The sequence below is a fragment of the Macaca thibetana genome, chromosome 3, assembly GCF_024542745.1.
Source record: "Macaca thibetana thibetana isolate TM-01 chromosome 3, ASM2454274v1, whole genome shotgun sequence".
Taxonomy (NCBI): Eukaryota; Metazoa; Chordata; class Mammalia; order Primates; family Cercopithecidae; genus Macaca; species Macaca thibetana.
Genome location: NC_065580.1, coordinates 19,515,681 through 19,536,055, shown reverse-complemented (window position 1 = coordinate 19,536,055; position 20,375 = coordinate 19,515,681). Strand labels below are relative to the sequence as shown.

The 20,375-nt window shown below is 49.0% G+C and overlaps 1 protein-coding gene and 1 non-coding gene across 2 annotated transcripts in view; one reads left to right on the top strand and one right to left on the bottom strand.

Moving 5' to 3' along the window:
• The first annotated feature begins 6,563 nt into the window (after nucleotides 1–6,563).
• Nucleotides 6,564–6,667, top strand: LOC126951799 (U6 spliceosomal RNA). Its single transcript, XR_007724656.1, has one exon. It is a non-coding gene; the product is annotated as a U6 spliceosomal RNA (small nuclear RNA).
• Nucleotides 6,668–10,291: 3,624 nt separating this feature from the next.
• KLRG2 (killer cell lectin like receptor G2) overlaps nucleotides 10,292–20,375 on the bottom strand; it is a 29,321-nt gene continuing 19,237 nt past the window's right edge. Inside the window, exons 4-5 of the mRNA XM_050782264.1 lie at nucleotides 11,712–11,815; nucleotides 10,292–11,310 (exon numbers count right to left, since the gene is read on the bottom strand). Of these exons, the coding sequence (XP_050638221.1) occupies nucleotides 11,190–11,310; nucleotides 11,712–11,815 (225 nt within the window). The 3' untranslated portion in view covers nucleotides 10,292–11,189. The remainder of the gene's footprint in view (nucleotides 11,311–11,711; nucleotides 11,816–20,375) is intronic.

Below are 20,375 nucleotides of genomic sequence, written 5' to 3'. Positions count from 1 at the left end.
CTGAGGTGAGCGGATCAGTTGAGCTCCAAAGTTCAAGACCAGCCTGGGCAACATGGCAAAACTTTCTCTACAAAAAATACAAAAATGAGCCAGGCATTGTGGCACACACACCTGTAGTTACATACTCAGGAGGCTGAGGCAGGAGGATCGAGGGAGCCCAGGAGGCGAAAGTCATAGTGAGTCAATATCATGCTACTATACTCCAGTCTGGGTGACAAGAGTCAGACCCCACCTCAAAACAAAACAAAAGCCATCACAGACAGCCAGGCACAGTGGATGCAGCACAACTGAAAAGAAGTAATCCTGAAATCATAAAAAGAGCAAGAAAAAAACCAATACACTGGGATTGAGAAAAATAGTAAAGAACAAAGTAGAATAGACAAAAGTTTAAAATGGATACACAGAAAATGATAGACATGAAGATCCAAGAAGTACTATATACATTTAGTTAATATTCCTGGAGGCAAAAACAAAAATAATGGAACAGGAAAATTTTTTTTTTTTTTTTTTTTGAGGTGAAGTCTTGCTCTGTTACCAGGCTGGAGTGCAGTGGTGTGATCTTGGCTCACTGCAACCTCTGCCTCCCAGGTTCAAGGGATTCTCCTGCCTTAGCTTCCTGAGTAGCTGGGATTACAGGCATGTCACCATGCCGGGCTAATTTTTGTATTTTCAGTAGTGACAGGGTTTCACCATGTCGGCCAGGCTGGTCTCAAACTCCTGATCTCAAGTGATCCACCCGCCTTGGCCTCCCAAAGTGTTGGGATTACAGGAGTGAGCCACTGGCACCCAGCCAGGGAAGATATTTAAAGAAATAAAATATGCCAAGAGGGCTTTCTACAAATAAAATGACTTGGATCAACATGCTGATAACGTATATACCAAGCCCTAGGAAAAAATGAAACAGTATGACCAGTGTATTAGTCAGGGTTCTCTAGAGGGACAGAACTAGATGTTTAGAGGATGTATGTATAGATTTATTTATTTTTTTTTTTTTGAGGCGGAGTCTTCACTCTGTCGCCCAGGATGGAGTGCAGTGGCACCATCTCGGCTCACTGCAAGCTCCGCCTCCCGGGTTCGCGCCATTTTCCTGCCTCAGCCTCCGGAGTAGCTGGGACTACAGGCGCCCGCCACCGCGCCCGGCTAATTTTTTTTGTATTTTAGTAGAGACGGGGTTTTACCGTGTTAGCCAGGATGGTCTCGATCTACTGACCTCGTGATCCGCCCGCCTCGGCCTCCCAAAGTGCAGGGATTACAGGCGTGAGCCACCGCGCCCGGCCAGGATGTATGTATAGATGAGAGGGCGTTTATTTTTTGAGATGGAGTTTCGCCCTGCCACCCAGGCTGGAGTGCAGTGGCATGATCTCAGCTCACTGCAACCTCCACCTCCCGGGTTCAAACGATTCTCCTGCCTCAGCCTCTCAAGTAGCTGGGATTACAGGTGTGTGCCACCACACCTGGCTAATGTTTGTATTTTTAGTAGAGGCGGGGTTTCACCATGTCGGCCAGGCTGGTCTCAAACTCCTGACCTTGTGATCCGCCCGCCACAGCCTGAGAGGGAGTTTACTGAGAATTGACTTGTACTATCACTAGGTTAAGTCTGTTTGCTGTCTGCAAACAGAGGAGCAAGGAAGCCAGTAGTGGCTCAGTCCAAGTCCCTAAACCTCAAAAGTAGGGAAGCTGACAGTACAGCCTTCAGTCTGTGGCCAAAAGCCTGAGAGCCTCTGGCAAACCGCTGGTGTAAGTCCAAGAGTCCAAAAGCTGAAGAACTTGGAGTCTGATGTTCAAGTGCAGGAAGCACCCAGCACGGGAGAAAGATGAAGGCCAGAAGCCTCAGCAAGTCTGCTATTTCCAACTTCTTCTGCCTGCTTTTATCCTAGCCATGCTGGAGGCTGCTTAGAGGGTATCTACCCATACTGAGGGTAGGTCTGCCTCTCCCAGTCCACTGACTCAAACATTAATCTCCTTTAGCAACACCCTCACAGACACACCCAGGAACAGTACTTTGCATCCTTCAGTCCAATCAAGTTGACATTCTATATTAACTGTAACTGGGATTACACGCGCCCACCACCAGGCCTGGCTAATTTTTGTATTTTTAGTAGAGATGGGGTTTCACCATGTTGGCCAGGCTGGTCTCGAACTTTTGAACTCAGGTGATCCACCCATCTCGGTCTCCCAAAGTGCTGGTATTACAGGCGTGAGCCACCGTGCCCAGCCGGTAATTTGGTTTAGATGAGGTCAAGAAGAGGAGCCCCTGTGATGGAATTAGTGACCTTATAAGAGACACTAAAGAGCTTGCTCCTCCTCTCTGTGCCAACGAGGACACAGCGAGAGGGTGGCCATCTGCAAGGCAAGAGGAGAGCCCTCACCAGGAACGGACCCTGTGGACACCCTGATCTCAGACTTCCAGCCTCCAGAACTGGAAGAAAATACATTTCTGTGGTTTATGTTTACCTTGCACCCAGTCTATGGTATATTGTTATGGTACCATGAGCAGCCAATGCAATATAAAAATAGTCACTAGTCAATGACACAAAACTCCCAAACTCTAAGATACACACCCTACAGAGCAAACAGATTAAATAGTGAGATATTTTGAACATAAATATGCAGACAGCGCTAAAACCAAACATATTTTCTCCTATCCATAAGTATAAAAATACGCTGATCTTCCTATGAAGTCTTAGATTGAATAATGAAGCAAATCCATCATCAACTGTGGACAAGAGACGAGATTCACCCAAACACAAAGAGCTTCAGGAAGGTTCATCCCTTCCTCCTTTCCACTAAGGGGAATTAAGTATTTCCTATGGGCTGGCACTACTTCCTTTTTTTTTTTTTTTTTTTTTTTTTTTTTTGAGTTGGAGTCCCTCACTCTTTCACCCAGGCTGGAGTGCAGTGGTGTGATCTCAGCTCACTGCAATCTCTGCCTCCCATGTTCAAGTGATTCTCCTGCCTCAGCCTCCCGAGTAGCTGGAATTACAGGTGCCCACCACTGTGCTGGGCTAATGTTTTGTATTTTCAGTAGAGACGGGGTTTCCTCACATTGGCCAAGCTGGTCCTGAACCCCTGACCTCAGGTGATCCGCCTGCCTCGACCTCCCAAAGTGCTGGGATTACAGGCGTGAGGCTGGGCTGGCATCATTCTAAGCACCAAGGTTGGATTCATGCATAGACAAATCCTGTCCATGTGGAGCTTACGCATAATCAAGCACACAGATGATTTCAAGCAGGTGAATTTCAGCCATGGAAGGAGAAGAGGGAAGGAGAAGTGACAGGCGGGCTTGAGAAACAGCTGGAGGGGAGCGAGCCCAGGGAAGAAGGGACATGAGGCCTGACAGGCGGCTGGGGACCAGATCTGACATTCAGAAGAGCGGCACAGCCTACAGATGCCTTTCTGAAATCATCAGCTTATTGATGGTATTTAATGCCATGAGACAGGGTGAAATCACAGGGGACAGATGGATCACGGGTTCTTAACCTTTTTTGGTTTCACGGACCCCTTTGGTAATCTGCCTATAGAGTCCTTCCTCCAACCCCGGCTTCTGACATCCAGTCTCCTCCTCCTCCAGCACCCTCTGACCCGCCTGCCTCCGTCTTATAAGGATGCTTGTGATTACACTGGGTACACCTGGGTAACCCAGGCTCCTCTCATCTGAAGACCCTTAATATATATGTTTTTTAAGACAGTTTTGCTCTTTAAATTTTTTATTTTTTTGAGATGGAGTTTCGCTCTTGTTGCCCAAACTGGAGTGCAATGGCATGATCTCGATTCACTGCAACCTCCGCCTCCAGGGTTCAAGCAATTCTCCTGCCTCAGCCTCCTGAGTAGCTGGGATTACAGGTGCACACCACCACACCCAGCTAATGTTTTGTATTTTTAGTAGAAATGAGGTTTCCGTGTTAGCCAGGCTGGTCTTGAACTCCTGACCTCAGGTGATCCGCCCGCCTCGGTCTCCCAAAGTGCTGGGATTACAGGTGTGAGCCACCATGGCCGGTCTAAAATATTTTTAAAGTTGTGATACAGTTGATAGTGTTGCTACAAACTTAGAGGCTCAAAAGAATGCAAAATGTGTACCTTACCTCTGGGAGGCCAGAAGTCTGCAGTCTGACTGAGGCAAAATCAGGGTGTCGGCAGAGCCACGTTCCTCCTGGAGGCTTGAGGGGAGAATCCATTCTTTGAGTTTTCCAGGCTTTTTTTTTTTTTTTGAGACAGAGTCTCCCTCTGTCGCCCAGGCTGGCGTGCAGTGGCGCAATATTGGCTCACTACAATCTCCACCTCCTGGGTTCAAGTGATTCTCGTGCCTCAGCCTCTTGAGTAGCAGGGATTACAGGTGACTGCCACCATGCCCGACTAATTTTTTGTACTTTTAATAGAGAAGGAGCTTCACCATGTTGGCCAGGCTGGTCTTGAATTCCTGACCCCAAGTGATCCACCCTCCTCAGCCTCCCAAAGTGCTGGGATTACAGGCGTGAGCCACCGCACCCAGCCTCTTTTTCAGCTTCTGGAATCTTCCTGCAGTCCGTAGCTCCTGGTCCCCTCCTTCAAAGCCAGAGTGTAGCATCTTTGAGTCCCGACGACGACGACGACCACCCCGGCTTCTGACATCCAGTCTCCTCCTCCTCCTCCAGCGCCCTCTGACCCACCTGCCTCCCTCTTATAAGGACGCTTGTGATTACACTGGGTACACCTGGGTAACCCAGGCTCCTCTCATCTGAAGACCCTTAATTTAATCACAGTAATCCTAAGAAAAAAGATTTTTTAAAGCAAAAATTAATTAATTTAAAAAGAAAACTGCCTTTGGTCAGTGAAAGCCTCTTCAGGTTCGTCCTCGGTTCTTTTGACAGGACCTGGAAGACTCTAAGCACTTCCTTGCCTACCCTGCCACACACATCAGTGGTGTTTCCTGCAGAGCTCAGATGACAGAGAGTCCTTATTCTTTTAATGAAGTCAGCATGACATTAAAATCCGATAAAATAGCATTCGAAAGAGATAGCTTCAGATCAAATACATTTTAAATAGTCATGTGTCACTTAACAACAGGGAAATGTCTAAGAAATTTGTTGTTAGGCGATTTTATCATTGTGCAAACACCATTTAATTAGACAAACCTATAGGGTAGAACCTCCTACCCACCTGGGCTCTATGGTATGGCCTATTACTCCTAGGCCACAAACCTGTACAGCATGTTACTTGTGAAAGTTGATTATATGACTCGGGTCATTTTTTTTTTTTTTTTTGAGACAGAGTCTCGCTCTGTCACCCAGGCTGGAGTGCAGTGGTACGATCTCAGCTCACTGCAGCCTTCACCTCCTGGGTTTAAGCCATTCTCGTGCCTCAGCCTCCCAAGTAGCTGGGATTACAGCCGCCCACCACCACACCATGCTAATTTTTGTATTTTTAGTAGAGACTGGGGGGGGGGTTTCACCATGTTGGCCAGGCTGGTCTCGAACTCCTGACCTCAAGTGATTTGCCCACCTCAGCCTCCCAAAGTGCTGGGACTACAGGCGTGAGCCACCGCGACTGGCCTTTTGAATTGGGTCGTTCTTGTCGGACCCAATTAAAACAGTTGAGAAGCTGGGGGGAAAAAGCACTTAGAGCACATAACACAGCTCCCAGAATGCAATTCTCTGCAAGCCTGGCGGCCAAAACGGCCTGCTCTCACCTGAAACCAGTTTTAGCTAATGGCTTCTGAAACATCCTGCTACCGCTCTAAATCTAGTTTTACCTACTGAAGCCACTTACCAATCAGAGCGTGCCAGCTCCCCAACACTCTACTAGTGCTAATGGACTTTCTGGAAAAACAATGCATAGCATTTCTCCTTTCTCTTCTTGTCGGACAGACAGGTCTGACTGTTACTCAGGCTGGAGTGCAGGGGTACAATCAAGGCTCACTGCAGCCTCAACCTCCTAGGCTCAAGCGATCCTCCACCTTCAGCCTCCCAAGCAGCTGGACTACAGGCTGGGGGCCACCACACCCAGCTTATTTTTTATTTTTTCGTAGAGATGGGGTCTCACCATGTTGTCCAGGCTGGTCTCAAACTCCTGGGCGCAAGCGATCCTCCTGCCTCTGTCTCCCAAAGTCCTGTGATTACAGGTGTGAGCCACCACACCCGGCCAACATTTCTCCTTTTTATAAAACCTCCTCTTTGTTCTTTGGACATATTAAAGACCAGTCAGTCTGTGTGTATGCCTGAAGTTGCAATTCTGGTATCCCAAATAACATGAGAAATTTAGGGATTCATCTCTATATTTTGACTTCAATATACTGCACTGAATACTGTTGGCAGCTGTATGTAATACAATGGTAAGTATTTGTGTATCTAAACATAGAAAAAGTACAGTAAAATACGGTGTAAAAGAGAAATAGGCTGGGTACAGCGGCTCACGCCTGTAATCCCAGCTACTCAAGGCTGAGGCAGGAGGATTGCTTGAACCCAGGAGGCGGAGGTTGCAGTGAACTGAGATTGCGCCACTGTACTCCAGCCTGGGCGACAGAGCAAGACTCCTTCTCAAAAAAAAAAATAAAATAAAATAAAATAAATTTTAAAAACAGAGAAATAGTGCTTTCTTCAGTAGCACACATACTAAAATTGGAACAATACAGAGATTAGCATGGCCGCTGTTTAAAAATTAAATTAAAAAAAAATTGACTGGGCACAGTGGCTCACGCCTGTAATACCAGCACTTTGGGAGGCTGAGGCGGGTGGATCACAAGGTCAGGAGTTCAAGACCAGCCTGGTCAAGATGGTGAAACCCCATCTCTACTAAAAATACAAAAATTATCCAGGCATGGTGGCGAGCACCTGTAATCTCAGCTACTCAGGAGGCTGAGGCAGAGAATTGCTTGAACCCAGGAGGTGGAGGTTGCAGTGAGCCGAGATGGCATCACTGCCTCCCAGACTGGGCGACAGAAGGAAGGCTCTGTCTCAAAAAAAAAAAAAAAGCAAAAACAAAAATTGCTGGGTGTGGTGACTCACGCCTGTAATCCCAGCACCTTGGGAGGCAGAGGTGGGTGGATCATCTGAAGTCAGGAGTTCAAGACCAGCCTGGCCAACATGATGAAACCCCGTCTCTACTAAAAATACAGAAATTAGCCCGGCATGTTGGCAGGCATCTATAATTCCAGCTACTCGGGAGGCTGAGGCAGGCGAATCACTTGAACCTGGGAGGCGGAGGTTGCAGTGAGCAGAGATTGTGCCACTGCACTCCAACCTGGGGGACAGAGTGAGGCTCCGCCTCAAAAAAAAAAAAAAATGAAAACAGTACACTTGTATGGGGCATTTACAGGACTGGAAGTTGTTCTGGGTGAGTGGGGAGTGACTGTGAAGGTTTAGGACATTACACACTGTTGGAGACTTTATAAACACTGCACACTTAGGCTATACTAAATTTATGAAAAGTAATTTTCTTTCAATAATAAACATTAGCTTACTGTAACTTCATAATTCTTTTAAATTTTTGACTTTTTTGTAATAACACTTAGCTTAAAACACAAATATTATACACCTGTACAAAAATATTTTCTTTATATCCTTATTCTTGACTTTTAAAATTCTATTAACAATTTTTTTTTGAAATGGAGTCTCACTCTGTCACTCAGGTTGGAGTGCAATGGTGCGATTTTGCCTCACTGTAACCTCCACCTCCCGGGTTCAAGTGATTCTCCTGCCTTGGCCTCCTGGGTAGCTGGGATTACAGGCGTGCGCTACCATGCCTGGCTAATTTTTGTATTTTTAGTAGAGATGGGGTTTCACCATGTTGGCCAGGCTGGTCTCAAACACTTGACCTCATGATCCGCCCACCTTGACCTCCCAAAGTGCTGGGATTACAGGCGTGAGCCACTGTGCCCGGCCATAATTAATGATTGTCTTGATGAATTCAGAAGTCCTACGGGTTTACAAAGCCTTTTTTTTTTTTGAGACGGAGTCTCGCTCTGTCGCCCAGGCTGGAGTGTAGTGGCGCGATCTCGGCTCACTGCAAGCTCCGCCTCCCGGGTTCACGCCATTCTCCTGCCTCAGCCTCCTGAGTAGCTGGGACTACAGGCGACCGCCACCGCGCCCGGCTAATTTTTTGTATTTTTAGTAGAGACGGGGTTTCACCGTGGTCTCGATCTCCTGACCTTGGGATCCACCCACCTCGGCCTCCCAAAGTGCTGGGATTACAGGCGTGAGCCACCACGCCCGGCACAAGGCCATTTTTAAATTGTGAAATATTTCAGACACAATCAGTTTTATTTTTATTATTACTTTTTAAGCTATACCTACTGGGATGGGAGACAGTTTTAAAAGTTAATGATTTTCTTGGATGTTGCTGTTTTTAACTCCGCAAGTACTTCGGTTCTGCCAGTGCTGCCCTGAGCACTGGGGCTGCGAGAGCAGGTAGCAAGGGCTAGCACTGGATACAGCATAAAGGCATATTTCTCTTCCCCTTCAAACTGGCTGTCCCTGTAACCAATAAAATGTGGCCCATGTGACACTGGGTGATTTCTGAGGCTGGCCCTCCAGAGATCCAGCTTATGTTGTCCTTTATTTGGGAATGCTCCTTCTTGTAATCCATCTGCCATGCTATGAGGAAGCTCAAGCAGCCACGTGGAGAGCGGCAGGTACAGGAGAACTAAGAACAAAGGGCCCCAGCTAGGAGCCTGCACCACATTGCTGGCTGAGCAAGTGAGGCCATTTTGGACTTTCCAGCCATTCCAGCACTCCATCCAATACCATCTAAAGCAGAACTGCCTGGTCAATCCACAGAATGAGGGGGAGGAAAATAGTCGTCTGGGGCAAATAGTTGTTGCTAAGTTTGGGAACAATTTGTTATAAAGCAGGCCATGCACTGTGGCTCACTCCTGTAATCCCAGCACTTCGGGAGGCCAAGGCGGGCAGATCACCTGAGGTCAAGAGTTCGAGACCAGCCTGGCCAACATGGCGAAACCCCATCTCTACTAAAAATACAAAAATTAGCTGGGCATGGTGGTGGATGCCTATAGTCCCAGATACTCAGGAGGCTGAGGCAGGAGAATCACTTGAACCCGGGAGGCAGAGGTTGCAATGAGCTGAGATTATGACACTGCACTCCAGCCTGGGCATCAGAGCGAGACTCTGTCTCAAAAAAAAAAAAAAAAGATTGTTATAAAGCAACAGATAACCGAGGGTGTGGATTATCACAAGTGTGAAGTAACTTGGTACCTCCTTTCTCCCTCACTCCACCTGATGGCTTCCCACTCGGCTGCCACTAATACCTTTCTAGATTCCTCTACTGTGTGCTGGGATGGAGAGTATGGCCTTTGGAGTCAGATAGCAAGTGGGTTCCATTCTAGACCTTGCACTTTCTAGCTGGGTGACTTTAAGTACAACACTTCCCTTCTCTAAAAGGTACTGAGAAGGCTAGATAAGGTTTTGTATACTCATAACCTACAGATGTGTCATTTCTCCAGGCACAGACCCTGGGAACATACGGCAGGGGGTGGGAGTGGTAACATACACAGCTTCTTACCCACATAGGATGTATTTTGATTGGTGTCTGCCCCACCTGAGACACCCATTTCACCTCCAGCCAGGGAATTTCCATTTCCCTTTTTTTTTTTTGAGACAGAGTCTTGCACTGTCGCCCAGGCTGGAGTGCAGTGGTGCAATCTTGGCTCACTGCAACCTCTGCCTCCTGGGTTCAAGCAACTCTCCTGTCCCCGCCTCCTGAGTAGCTGGGATTACAGGCGCCCACCACCATGCCCAGCTAATTTTTTGTGTTTTTAGTAGAGATGGGGTTTCACCATGTTGGCCAGGCTGGTCTCGAACTCTTGACCTTGTGATTCGCCCACCTCAGCCTCCCAAAGTGCTGGGATTACAGGCATGAGCCACCGCACCTGGTCTCCATTTCCCTTTTTGTTGTTACATCTCAAGAGTGTGAGAAGTGTGGGGCTGGGGGACGGATAGCACTAGGAAAAATTTCTAACGTAGATGACAGGTTAATGGGTGCAGATAACCACCATGGCACGTATATACCTCTGCAACAAATCTGCACGTTCTGCACATGTACCCCAGAACTTAAAGTATAATAATACTAATTAAAAAAAAGTGTGAGAAATTTCTTCCATCTAGGACTCTCCATCCCATTCTCCCAGACAGCCCATTACTGGCTCAGATGCACCAATAAGGATTTCTGTTTAGGAGGGATCTGGGTGCGTGGTCTGACTTTAGAGGGAAGGCTGGCTTGCAAGGGCCAGTTGAGTGCGTGCCCAGCACCAAGCTAAGACGCAGGCCCAGGCTCCTGCTGTTTGGAGGTCTAGCTGGACTCAAGGGACTACACAACTCTGTCAGCCACTTCCTCCAGCCTGAAGGTCTTCACCGCACCCCAGCACAGAGGCTTCTTCAGGCTGGTCGTCTCTGCAGCTGTGGGTGGAAGAGCTGCCTGGAACCTGCCCCCATTTCTCTGATTTCCTTTCTCACTCAGACTTCTCAGCTTCCACTTACCAAGCTGGGGTGCTCTCCTGGCTTCTCCTGCCAGATGGCCCTGTCCTCTCTGTCTTGTCTTACCCTTGGGCATCAACTTGCCAGGAGCCGGCCAGCCCACATGCGGGATCTCCACCCAGAACCTTCCTGTCTGCCAACCCTTTGCCAACTCTCAGGGCGGGGAAGGAAAACCTTTCTCCCCACTCCTCCCAGGCCTGACCGCTCCTTTTCCTTGGTTAATTTCCCACAGAGGCTGCCGGTAGGCTGTGTCCGACGTACACCCAGCTGCCTGGAATAGAATTCACAGCAATGACGTTATCCCTGCCAAGTCCCACTGCCACCGAACAACAGCAGACTCATTTCCATGAGTCGGAATGAGAACCCAGATTGGAATCAGCTATGGTTGCTAACCCTGTCTTTTTCCTCTAGGGAGAAATTGTCATTTTAATGAAACCAAGGCACAGAAATGCTAAACAACCATCCCAATGTCATCAAACGAATCATCCACAGAAGCTGGAGACTAATATTGGCACTCAGGCCTGAGGCCACAGAAAATCTCCTTTCCCTCAGATGCATCTTCCTGGGTTGAAGTCCAGCTCCTAGACTCGCTCGTGTGTGCCCCCTTGAACAGAGCAGGGAGACCTGGATGCCTGGGTCCAGGAAGAGGCTGCCCAAGCTCTCAACTGGCCTCCCCTGTAGGGGTGCTGCATCCGCCTGGCAGGCTGAGGACAGGCAGAGCCCAGATCACTGGGTCCCCTTGGCACAGACCCAGGGTCTTGGAGTACTGCAGTTTGCAGCCACCAGAGTGCCTTCCTCCAGGGCCCCGCAGTTGATATCCGGGTTGTCCTTGCCGTCCTCAGGGAGTCTGGGGAAGGGTGGGAGGGGAAAGAGGAGAGGTGTTTAGGGTGCCGGGGCCTCACTTCCCAGACAGACCCTCTAGCCTGTGTGCCTGTCACCTCTACCGGCCTGCGCACTGAGTGAGTCACTGCACTGGTCAGCCACGTGGCACTGGATGAATCCCCAAACCTCCCTGGGCAGCTGAACCCGCATCTGTAAAACGGGGGTGACAACCCTGCTTGGGTGAACGTGCTGGGAACCCAAATAAGGAGTGAAGTGACAGGGACTCATCAGGCACCAGGCCGCGAGGATGGGCGTGGGTTGCTTTCCGAGTGGCATTCCAGGTTAGGGGAGCAGCAAGGAGGTGGACCCTGGACAAATGGAGGATCCAGAACAGCAGAGGAGGGAGAAAAGCCCATGGTCACTCACAGCCGGGGCGGCAGAGGGGCCTCGTCGATCCAGTGCCAGCCCTGGGGGCCTCGCCAGGCCCCCACCCAGGAGTGCCTGGAGACTGGGTATCTGCCCAGGAAGTCCTGAGGGAGAAAAGTAAGATGGTCACTCCCCTGGACACTGGTGTGGCTCACCTGGGGCGTATGGGTTCCACAGGGTCCCACCTGGCCAATCCAGAAGGATCCGCTCAAGCCAGTGCTTGCAGAACAAAACCACCTTGAAAGCTGGATTGGATGCCTGCTGGGTGCCAGGCGCTGTGCTCAGGGCTGGGGGCCAGAATGGGGGTGACCCTGTCTCAGCCAAAGGGATGTGAACGCCAAACACTACTAAGCGATGCTCAATGGGCGTTGAGTGGGCAAAGAAACAAGGAAGCTCAGAAAGTGAGGGAGGTGGTCAGGCACGGTGGCTCATGCCTGTAACCCCAGCACATTGGGAGGCCGAGGCTAGCGGATTACCTGAGGCCAGGAGTTCGAGACAGGCCTGTCCAACAAAATGAAACCCCGTTTCTATTTAAAAAAAAAAAAAAAAAAAAAGCTGGGCATGGTGGCAGGTGCCTGTAATCCCAGCTACTTGGGAGGCTGAAACAGGAGAATCGCTTGAGCCCAGGAGGCAGAGGTTGCAGTAAGCCAAGATTGTGCCACTGCACTCCAGCCTGGGCTGACAAGAGGGAAACTCCATCTCAAAATAATAATAATAATAATAATAATAATAATGCATGCAGACGTGCAGGAACAACAAAAACCAAAGTATGTTGGAGAGGTACTAGAGGAGACTTTTTTTTTTCTTTTAAATATTTACCCTCAGTGTCACATTATTTTTAAACAATGAATTAAAGCAAAAAAGACAATGTTTTAAAGTATATATTTAAGATTTTTTTTTTTTTTTTTTTTTTTTTTTTTGAGACAGAGCCTTGCTCTGTCACCCAGGCTGGAGTGCAGTGGCACGATCCTGGCTCACTGCAGCCTCCGCCTCCCAGGTTCAAGCGATGCTCCTGCCTCAGGCTCCTGAGAAGCTGGGACTACAGGCATGCACCACCAGGCACAGGTAATTTTCATATTGTTAGTAGGGATGGGTTTTGCCATGATGGCCCAGGCTGGTCTGGAGCTCCTGGCCTCAAGTACCTATCCACTTCAGCCTCCCAAAGTGTAGAATTAGTGGTGTGAGCCACTGCACCCGGCCAAGATTTTTTAACTTGGAAAAAAAAGTTTAAATATTTTAAGCCCCAGGGTCGGACGTGGTGGAGGGGCAGCGATGCCGGCACAGCCCGCATCAGCTTGTTCTTTCTGAAATGTCGTGTGGCGCTATGTAACAAGAGCAGCACCACCGCTCCTGCTCCAATGGGTGATTTCGCTGGGAAATAAATCCGAGAATATAAAGGGGAAAAATGAACTTATCTAAAGATAACACGGTGCCATTTGTGAAGAAAAACCGGAAACTCCCCAAACGCTCAGCAACCGAGAAATAACAAGGCAAATTATAGGATGTCGACGTGATGGAAAATTATAGTGCTATTAAAAATGACAAGTGTATAGAAAATGTCATTATGCAGGAAAATGTAAATATGAAATCATGCCAAGTAAAAAAAAAAAAAAAAAGACTATACTAGAAAGTACATATCGCTCACAACATCAAGAAGCACATGTTCCCTCTGAGGCAGGTTAGGAGCAGAGTGGTATACATGAATTTCGTGTACGCTGAATTCTTCTTCCCTGAGAAAATGGTGTAGGTCAACAAAGACAAGCCCTGGGACTCAGAAAGCCAGCACTGGACTGATGATTGTCCTGTTGCTGCCACCTCCTCCATCCTTCAGATCTGAGCTAAAGGTTGCTTTTTTTACGGACACTGGGCTGACCCTCTCCAAGGTGAACTAGGTGCTCCTCTCTCCCCTTGGTTTCCACAACTTTCACAGAATAAAGTTGCCTCTTTTTTATTTTTATTTTTGAGACGGAGTCTTGCTCAGCTGCCCAGGCTGGAGTGCAGTGCCACAATCTTGGCTCACTGCAACCACCGTCTCCCAGGTTCAAGGAATTCTCCCATCTCAGCCTCCTGAGTAGCTGGGATTACAGGCACCTGCCATCATGCCCATTTTAGTAGCGATGGGGATTCACCATATTGACCAGGCTGGTCTTGAACTCCTGACCTCAGGTGATCCACCCGCCTTGGCCTCCCAAAGTGCTAGGATTACAGGCATAAGCCACCGCACCCAGCCTCTCTTTTTTAAGAGACAGGATCTCACTACGTTGTCCGGGCTGGCCTTGAACCCCTGGGCTCAAGCGATGCTCCCACCTCAGCCTCCAAAGTAGCTGGGACTGCTGGTACGTGCCAGCACTCATGTGCTACCTCCTAATGGCTTGCCTCCTTGTCACTTTCCTGTATTAGATGGTGAACCTGGTGCAGGCCAGGAGCTCGTCTTACTCAGCATTGCACTATGACAGCCCAGCACACAGTAGGTCAGCTCAGTGAAACTGCCTCCCCGTGCTCACTGCCAAAAATCAGCAAGAGCCACAGTGAACCCAGGCCATCAGGCCACTGCGTGTCCCAGAAGTGTCACAGAAAACCCATCTTCTGCCCCTCAAGGTTAGTACCAGTCAGTCAGCAGCCCAGAGAGAAGCCAGGGGCAACTTCCAGGCTGAAGGTTGCTAATCTTACCCTTCTTGAATCCTAAAGAGCACACAGGAAAATGGAGAGTGGTGAGTGGGCGGAACAGAGAAGGTACACTGGGCAGCTGTTCCTTGGCTGGTGCTTCGGGGACACACTGGGGCCCAGGATGGGGCTGGGCGGGGAACCCTAGAGAGGATGGGAGGGCCCCAAGCTGCTCTGAGGTGTGAGTCAGAGGGCTGAGCGGCCCAACAGCGTCTTCCTGGGAGCCCTCAGCTGCCTGTTTGGGAAGGCACACCAGGGCTCAGTGCCTCTCCAGGGCTGAGATGGGGCCAGGCTACCCCATATGCAAATTCTGGCTCCATGACTTGTGAGCCACATGACCTTAGACAAGTTACCCAACCTTTCAGAGCCGCTGGGTGGTCCTCTGTAAAATGAGGATGCTTGTGATGAGGCTTGAGATACTAACATAAAGCCAGGGCTACCTAGTACACACTCATCCCAGTCCTCTTGCCTCTGATGTGTGGTGGGCAAAGCTTGTGACCTGCCTCCGACACACATAAGCCCCTTTGATGCTTACAGCAACCTCAAGAGGACCCTGCCCTTCTGTCAGAGCCCCAAGCCATCTGCCTCTCTCTCCCTTCCCCTCTGGGCCTCCTGGTGACAGGAGCTGAAGGCCTCCCCCAGCCCCAACCCCGCCTAGACCCACCCACTCCATTCCATTCTTCTTTTCCTTGCAGTTGAGACTCCTGATCTCATTGTTAGCAAAAATGGTGGTGTGGGGAAGGTGTTGTTCAGAGTTATAAATAAACTCCAGGAACTACTAAGTAATTTGTGGCTAAAAGGACTGCTCTGTGCAAAAGATTCTGAGGCCTCCTTAAACTGTGGATTCTCCAACTTTCCCACTAATATGGGGAGAGGGAATGTGATCCTGTGCAGAATGGACTGAAAATCTCATCTTTTACATCTTAAAATTATAGAAAATTATTTCCTATGCCTTCATACATTTCTTTTTAAAAAAATTGTGATAAAAGATTCACGGCCAGGCATGGCTGCTCGCAGCTGTAGTCTTAGCACTTTGGGAGGCTGAGGAGGGCGGATCACTCAAGCCCAGGAGTTTGAGACCAGCCTGTGTAACATAGTGAGACCCTGTCTCTACAAAAAATACAAATATTAACCAGGTGTGGCAGCACACTGCTGTAGTCCCGGCTACTCAGAAGGCTGAGGCCGAAGGATGGTTTGACCCCGGGAGGTCGAGGCTGCAGTGAGCCATGATCGCACCACTGCACTCCAGCCTGGGTGACAGAGCAAGATCCTGACTCAAAAAAAAAAAAAAAAAAAAAAAAATTTAATGACATAAAATTTACCATTTTAACTATGGTAAGTGTTGAGTTCAAGGGCATTAAGTATATCCACATTGTTGTGAAATGGTCATCACCATCCATCTCCTGAACTTTTTTACCTCCCCAAACTGAAGCTGTCCTCATTAAACAACTCCCCATCCCCCGCTGCCCTGGCAACCGCCATTCTACTCTCTATCTTCACCCATGTCTGTTTTAATATTAAAATGTTTCAAATTACTTTTCTTTTTTTTTTTTTTTTTTTTTTGAGACGGAGTCTCGCTCTATCGCCCAGACTAGAGTACAGTGGCCGGATCTCAGCTCACTGCAAGCTCCGCCTCCTGGGTTCACGCCATTCTCCTGCCTCAGCCTCCCAAGTAGCTGGGACTATAGGCGCCCGCCACCTCGCCCGGCTAGTTTTTTGTGTTTTTTTAGTAGAGACAGGGTTTCACCGTTTTAGCCAGGATGGTCTCGATCTCCCGACCTCGTGATCCGCCCGTCTCAGCCTCCCAAAGTGTCAAATTACTTTTCTTAATCCTAGGATGTATATGTATTCATGGTTTAAACTTTTTGAAATTAGGATCGGGCTCGAGTTCAGCATGTGCTGTTAAGGTAGCTTCCTCCCTCCTCCACTCTGCAAAGCAAAGCTGTTAGTAAACTAATGGTGAGCACTTACAACTTCCTACTTTTCACTAATCCTGAGCAAAACAGGCTTCTGGGGAAGATGAGCCACGTCTATCCTGTACCCCCGGGCGCCCTGGCCCTGGTGCGTTCCTGGGGTTTGTGTGCGCTGCTTCTATGTGTGTGTCCTGTCCTCCCCACCCTGCCTCAGCACCTTCGGGAGCTTCCGGTCCTTGTCCAGAACTCAGGAAAATTCCAGAGTTCCACAACCATTATATTCCAGATTTTAACTGCCTGGATCTTGAATCTTAGCATTGTTCTTTTTGCAGGGAAGGGGTTTACCCAGAATGTGATATGTTTTCTGTAGATTTACTTATGTTTCAAATGATTGATGCTGTATGCATTTTTTTGGTTAAATTCTTTATCTCAGGTTCTGTTTCCAATTTGGATAGTTAAACCCACCTCCCCACACTGGCAACAAGGAAGTCTAAAATCATCTGAGGTGAACCTGTCTGACGCGAGGCCCGTTTTACTGGCTTCCTGTTGGCATTTGCTGTGCTCAGTTGGTCTGTCTCAGGACAAAATGCCATGTTCATCAGTCTTAAGCGATGGGATTCCGTAAGTAAGTAATGGGATGAACTATGTCCCTGCAACAATCTGATCCGTGCCCTGCTTGGCTCCTGGCCCCAACTCCAGGCACTCTGGAGACCACCTTTGGACCCACCTACATTCCTATAGGCCTTCAATTTGCAGATACAACCAGTCTGGGTCTGTACAGTCTTGGTACAGGAGCCTGGGGTGCTTTCTTTGCACAGCCCATTCCCATCTCAACGACAACATCTCAGGGCCCAGCCCAGGAGCTGAGCAGAAACCGTTCTCTACTGAGCTCCTCTTGCCCTCATGGGCTACTGGTGCCCTGGCATATTCCCCCAGTCACAGCCTATATTATTTGTGGAACATTTAGAAATAAATGTTATTCCTGGTTACACAGTAATCTGTGCTCACTGTAAAACATCACCTCCAGCTGGGCGCGGTGGCTCACACCTGTAATCCCAGCACTTTGGGAGGCCGAGGCGGGTGGACCATGAGGTCAGGAGATTGAGACCATCCTGGCTAACACGGTGAAACAAACAAAACAAAACAAAAAATTACCTACAGCAGATTTTTTTTTTTTTTTTTGAGATGGAGTTTCACTCTTCTTGCCCAGGCTAGAGTGCAGTGGTGCAATCTCAGCTCACTGCAACCTCCACCTCCTGAGTTCAAGCGATTCTCCTGCCTCAGCCTCCTGAGTAGCTGGGATTATAGGCACGTGCCACCACGCCTGGCTAATATTTGCATTTTTTTAGTAGAGACTGGGTTTCACCATGTTTGCCAGGCCAGTCTTGAACTCCTGACCTCAGATGATCGGCCCACCTTGGCCTCCCAAAGTGTTGGTATTACAAGCGTGAGCCACTGCGCCTGGCCCTCCAGCAGATTTTTATATGGGAAAAATGGGAAGATACCAGCCACCCTTTCCTGAGCCTGCCATGGGGGTTGTGAGGGGACCTGGCCCCAGTGTTGGTGGTGGCTCCAATGTCATCGTCTTGGTCTGTTTAGTCTGTTTTCTGTTGCTGTCACAGATTACCACAGAAAGGGTAATTTATAAGGAAAATAAATTACTTCTTACAGTTTTGGAGGCTGGGTCAGGTGCAGTGGCTCATGCCTGTAATCCCAGCCCTTTGGGAGGCCGAGATGGGGAGGTTGCTTGAGGCTAGGAGTTTGAGACCAGCCTGGGCAACAGAGTGAGACCCTGCCTCTACTAAAAATCAAAAAAATTACCCAGGCGTGGTTCCAGCTACTCAGGAGGCTGAGATGGGAGGATTGCTTGAGCCTAGGAGGTGGAGGCTGCAGCAAGCCATGATCACCACACTGCACTCCAGCCTGGGCAACAGAGCAAGACCCTGTCTGAAAAAAAGAGGGCTGGGTGCAGTGGGTCACACCTGTAATCTCAGCACTTTGGGAAGACGAGGCAGGCAGATCACTTGATATCACGAGTTTGAGACCGGCCTGGCCAACATGGCGAAACCCCACCTCTACTAAAAATACAAAAATTAGCTGCATGTGGTGGCAGGAGCCTGTAATTCCAGCTACTTGGGAGGCTGAGGCACCAGAATTGCTTGAACCTGGGAGGCAGAGGCTGCAGTGAACCAAGTGGCGACCTGCCACTGCACTCCAGCCTGGGTGACAGAGCAAGACTCTGTGTCAATTTAAAAAAAGAGAAAGAGATGGCCGGGCGCGGTGGCTCAAGCCTGTAATCCCAGCACTTTGGGAGGCCGAGACGGGCGGATCACAAGGTCAGGAGATCGAGACCATCCTGGCTAACACGGCGAAACCCCGTCTCTACTAAAAACACAAAAAATTAGCCGGGCGAGGTGGCGGCGCCTGTGGTCCCAGCTACTCGGGAGGCTGAGGCAGGAGAATGGTGGGAACCCGGGAGGCGGAGCTTGCACTGAGCTGAGATCTGGCCACTGCACTCCAGCCTGGGCGACAGAGCGAGACTCCGTCTCAAAAAAAAAAAAAAAAAAAAAAAAAAAAAAAAAGAGAAAGAGGTTGGGCAAGTTGGCTCACGTCTGTAATCCCAGGACTTTGGGAGGCTGAGGAAGGTGAATCAACTGAGGTCAGGAGTTCGAGACCAGCCTGTATTTTGTCTCTACTAAAAATACAAAAATTATCCAGGCGTGGTGGTGGGACCTGTAATCCCAGCTACTCAGGAGGCTGAGGCAGGAGAACTGCTTGAACCTGGGAGGTAGGTTGCAGTGAGCCAAGATCGTACCACTGCACTCCAGCCTGGGTGACAGAGCCAGACTCTATCTTTAAAAAAAAAAAAAAAAAAAGAGAAAGAGAAATGTGGGGGACACACTGAAACCATAGCAGCAGTGTTGGGGTGGGGCTTCTGAGCCAGGTGTTTGGTGCAAATATCTTCTCTGACACTCTGATCAAGCACAAGTTACTCAGCTTTTCTTTGCCACAAGATTCCTTATCAATGAAAGAGAAAAAGGAACCATCATCTCCACATCACAGGGCTATTTGAACTGTCAGGCCTCTGAGCCCAAGCTAAGCCATCATATCCCCTGTGACCTGCACGTACACATCCAGATGGCCTGAAGTAGCTGAAGAATCACAAAAGAAGTGAAAATGGCCTGTTCCTGCCTTAACTGATGACATTACCTTGTGAAATTCCTTCTCCTGGCTCATCCTGGCTCAAAAGCTCCCCCACTGAGCACCTTGTGTCCCCCGCCCCTGCCTGCAAGAGAACAACACCCTTTGACTGTAATTTTCCACTACCTACCCGAATCAGCCCCACCCTTATCTCCCTTCGCTGACTCTTTTCAGACTCAGCCCGCCTGTACCCAGGTGAAATTAAGAGCCTTGCTGCTCACACAAAGCCTGTTTGGTGGTCTCTTCACCCAGACGCGAGTGAAATTTGGTGCCGTGACTCGGATCGGGGGACCTCCCTTGGGAGATCAATCCCGCCCTCCTGCTCTTTGCTCCGTGAGAAAGATCCACCTACGACCTCTGGTCCTCAGAACAACCAGCCCCAGGAGCATCTCACCAATTTTAAATCGGATAAGCAGCCTCTTTTTACTCTTTTCTCCAACCTCTCTCACTATTCCTCAACCTCTTTCTCCTTTCAATCTTGGCGCTATCTTTCAATCTCTCCTTTCTCTTAATTTCAGTTCCTTTGCTTTTCTGGTACAGACAGGAGACGCGTTTTATCTGTGAACCCAAAACTCTGGCGCCGGTCACGGACTCGGGAAGACAGTCTTCCCTTGATGTTTAATCTTGTGGGGACGCCTGCTTGATTATTCACCCACGTTTCAGAGGTGTCTGATCATGTGGGGACACCTGCCTTGGTCCTTCACCCTTAGCAGCAAGTACTGCTTTTCTGGGGGGGCAAGCACCCCCCACCCCTTCTGTGTCTCCACCCTCTTTTCTCTGGACTTGCCTCCTTCACTATGGGCAACCTTCCACCCTCCATTCCTCCTTCTTCTCCCTTAGCCTGTGTTCTCAAGAACTTAAAACGTCTTCAACTCACACCTGACCT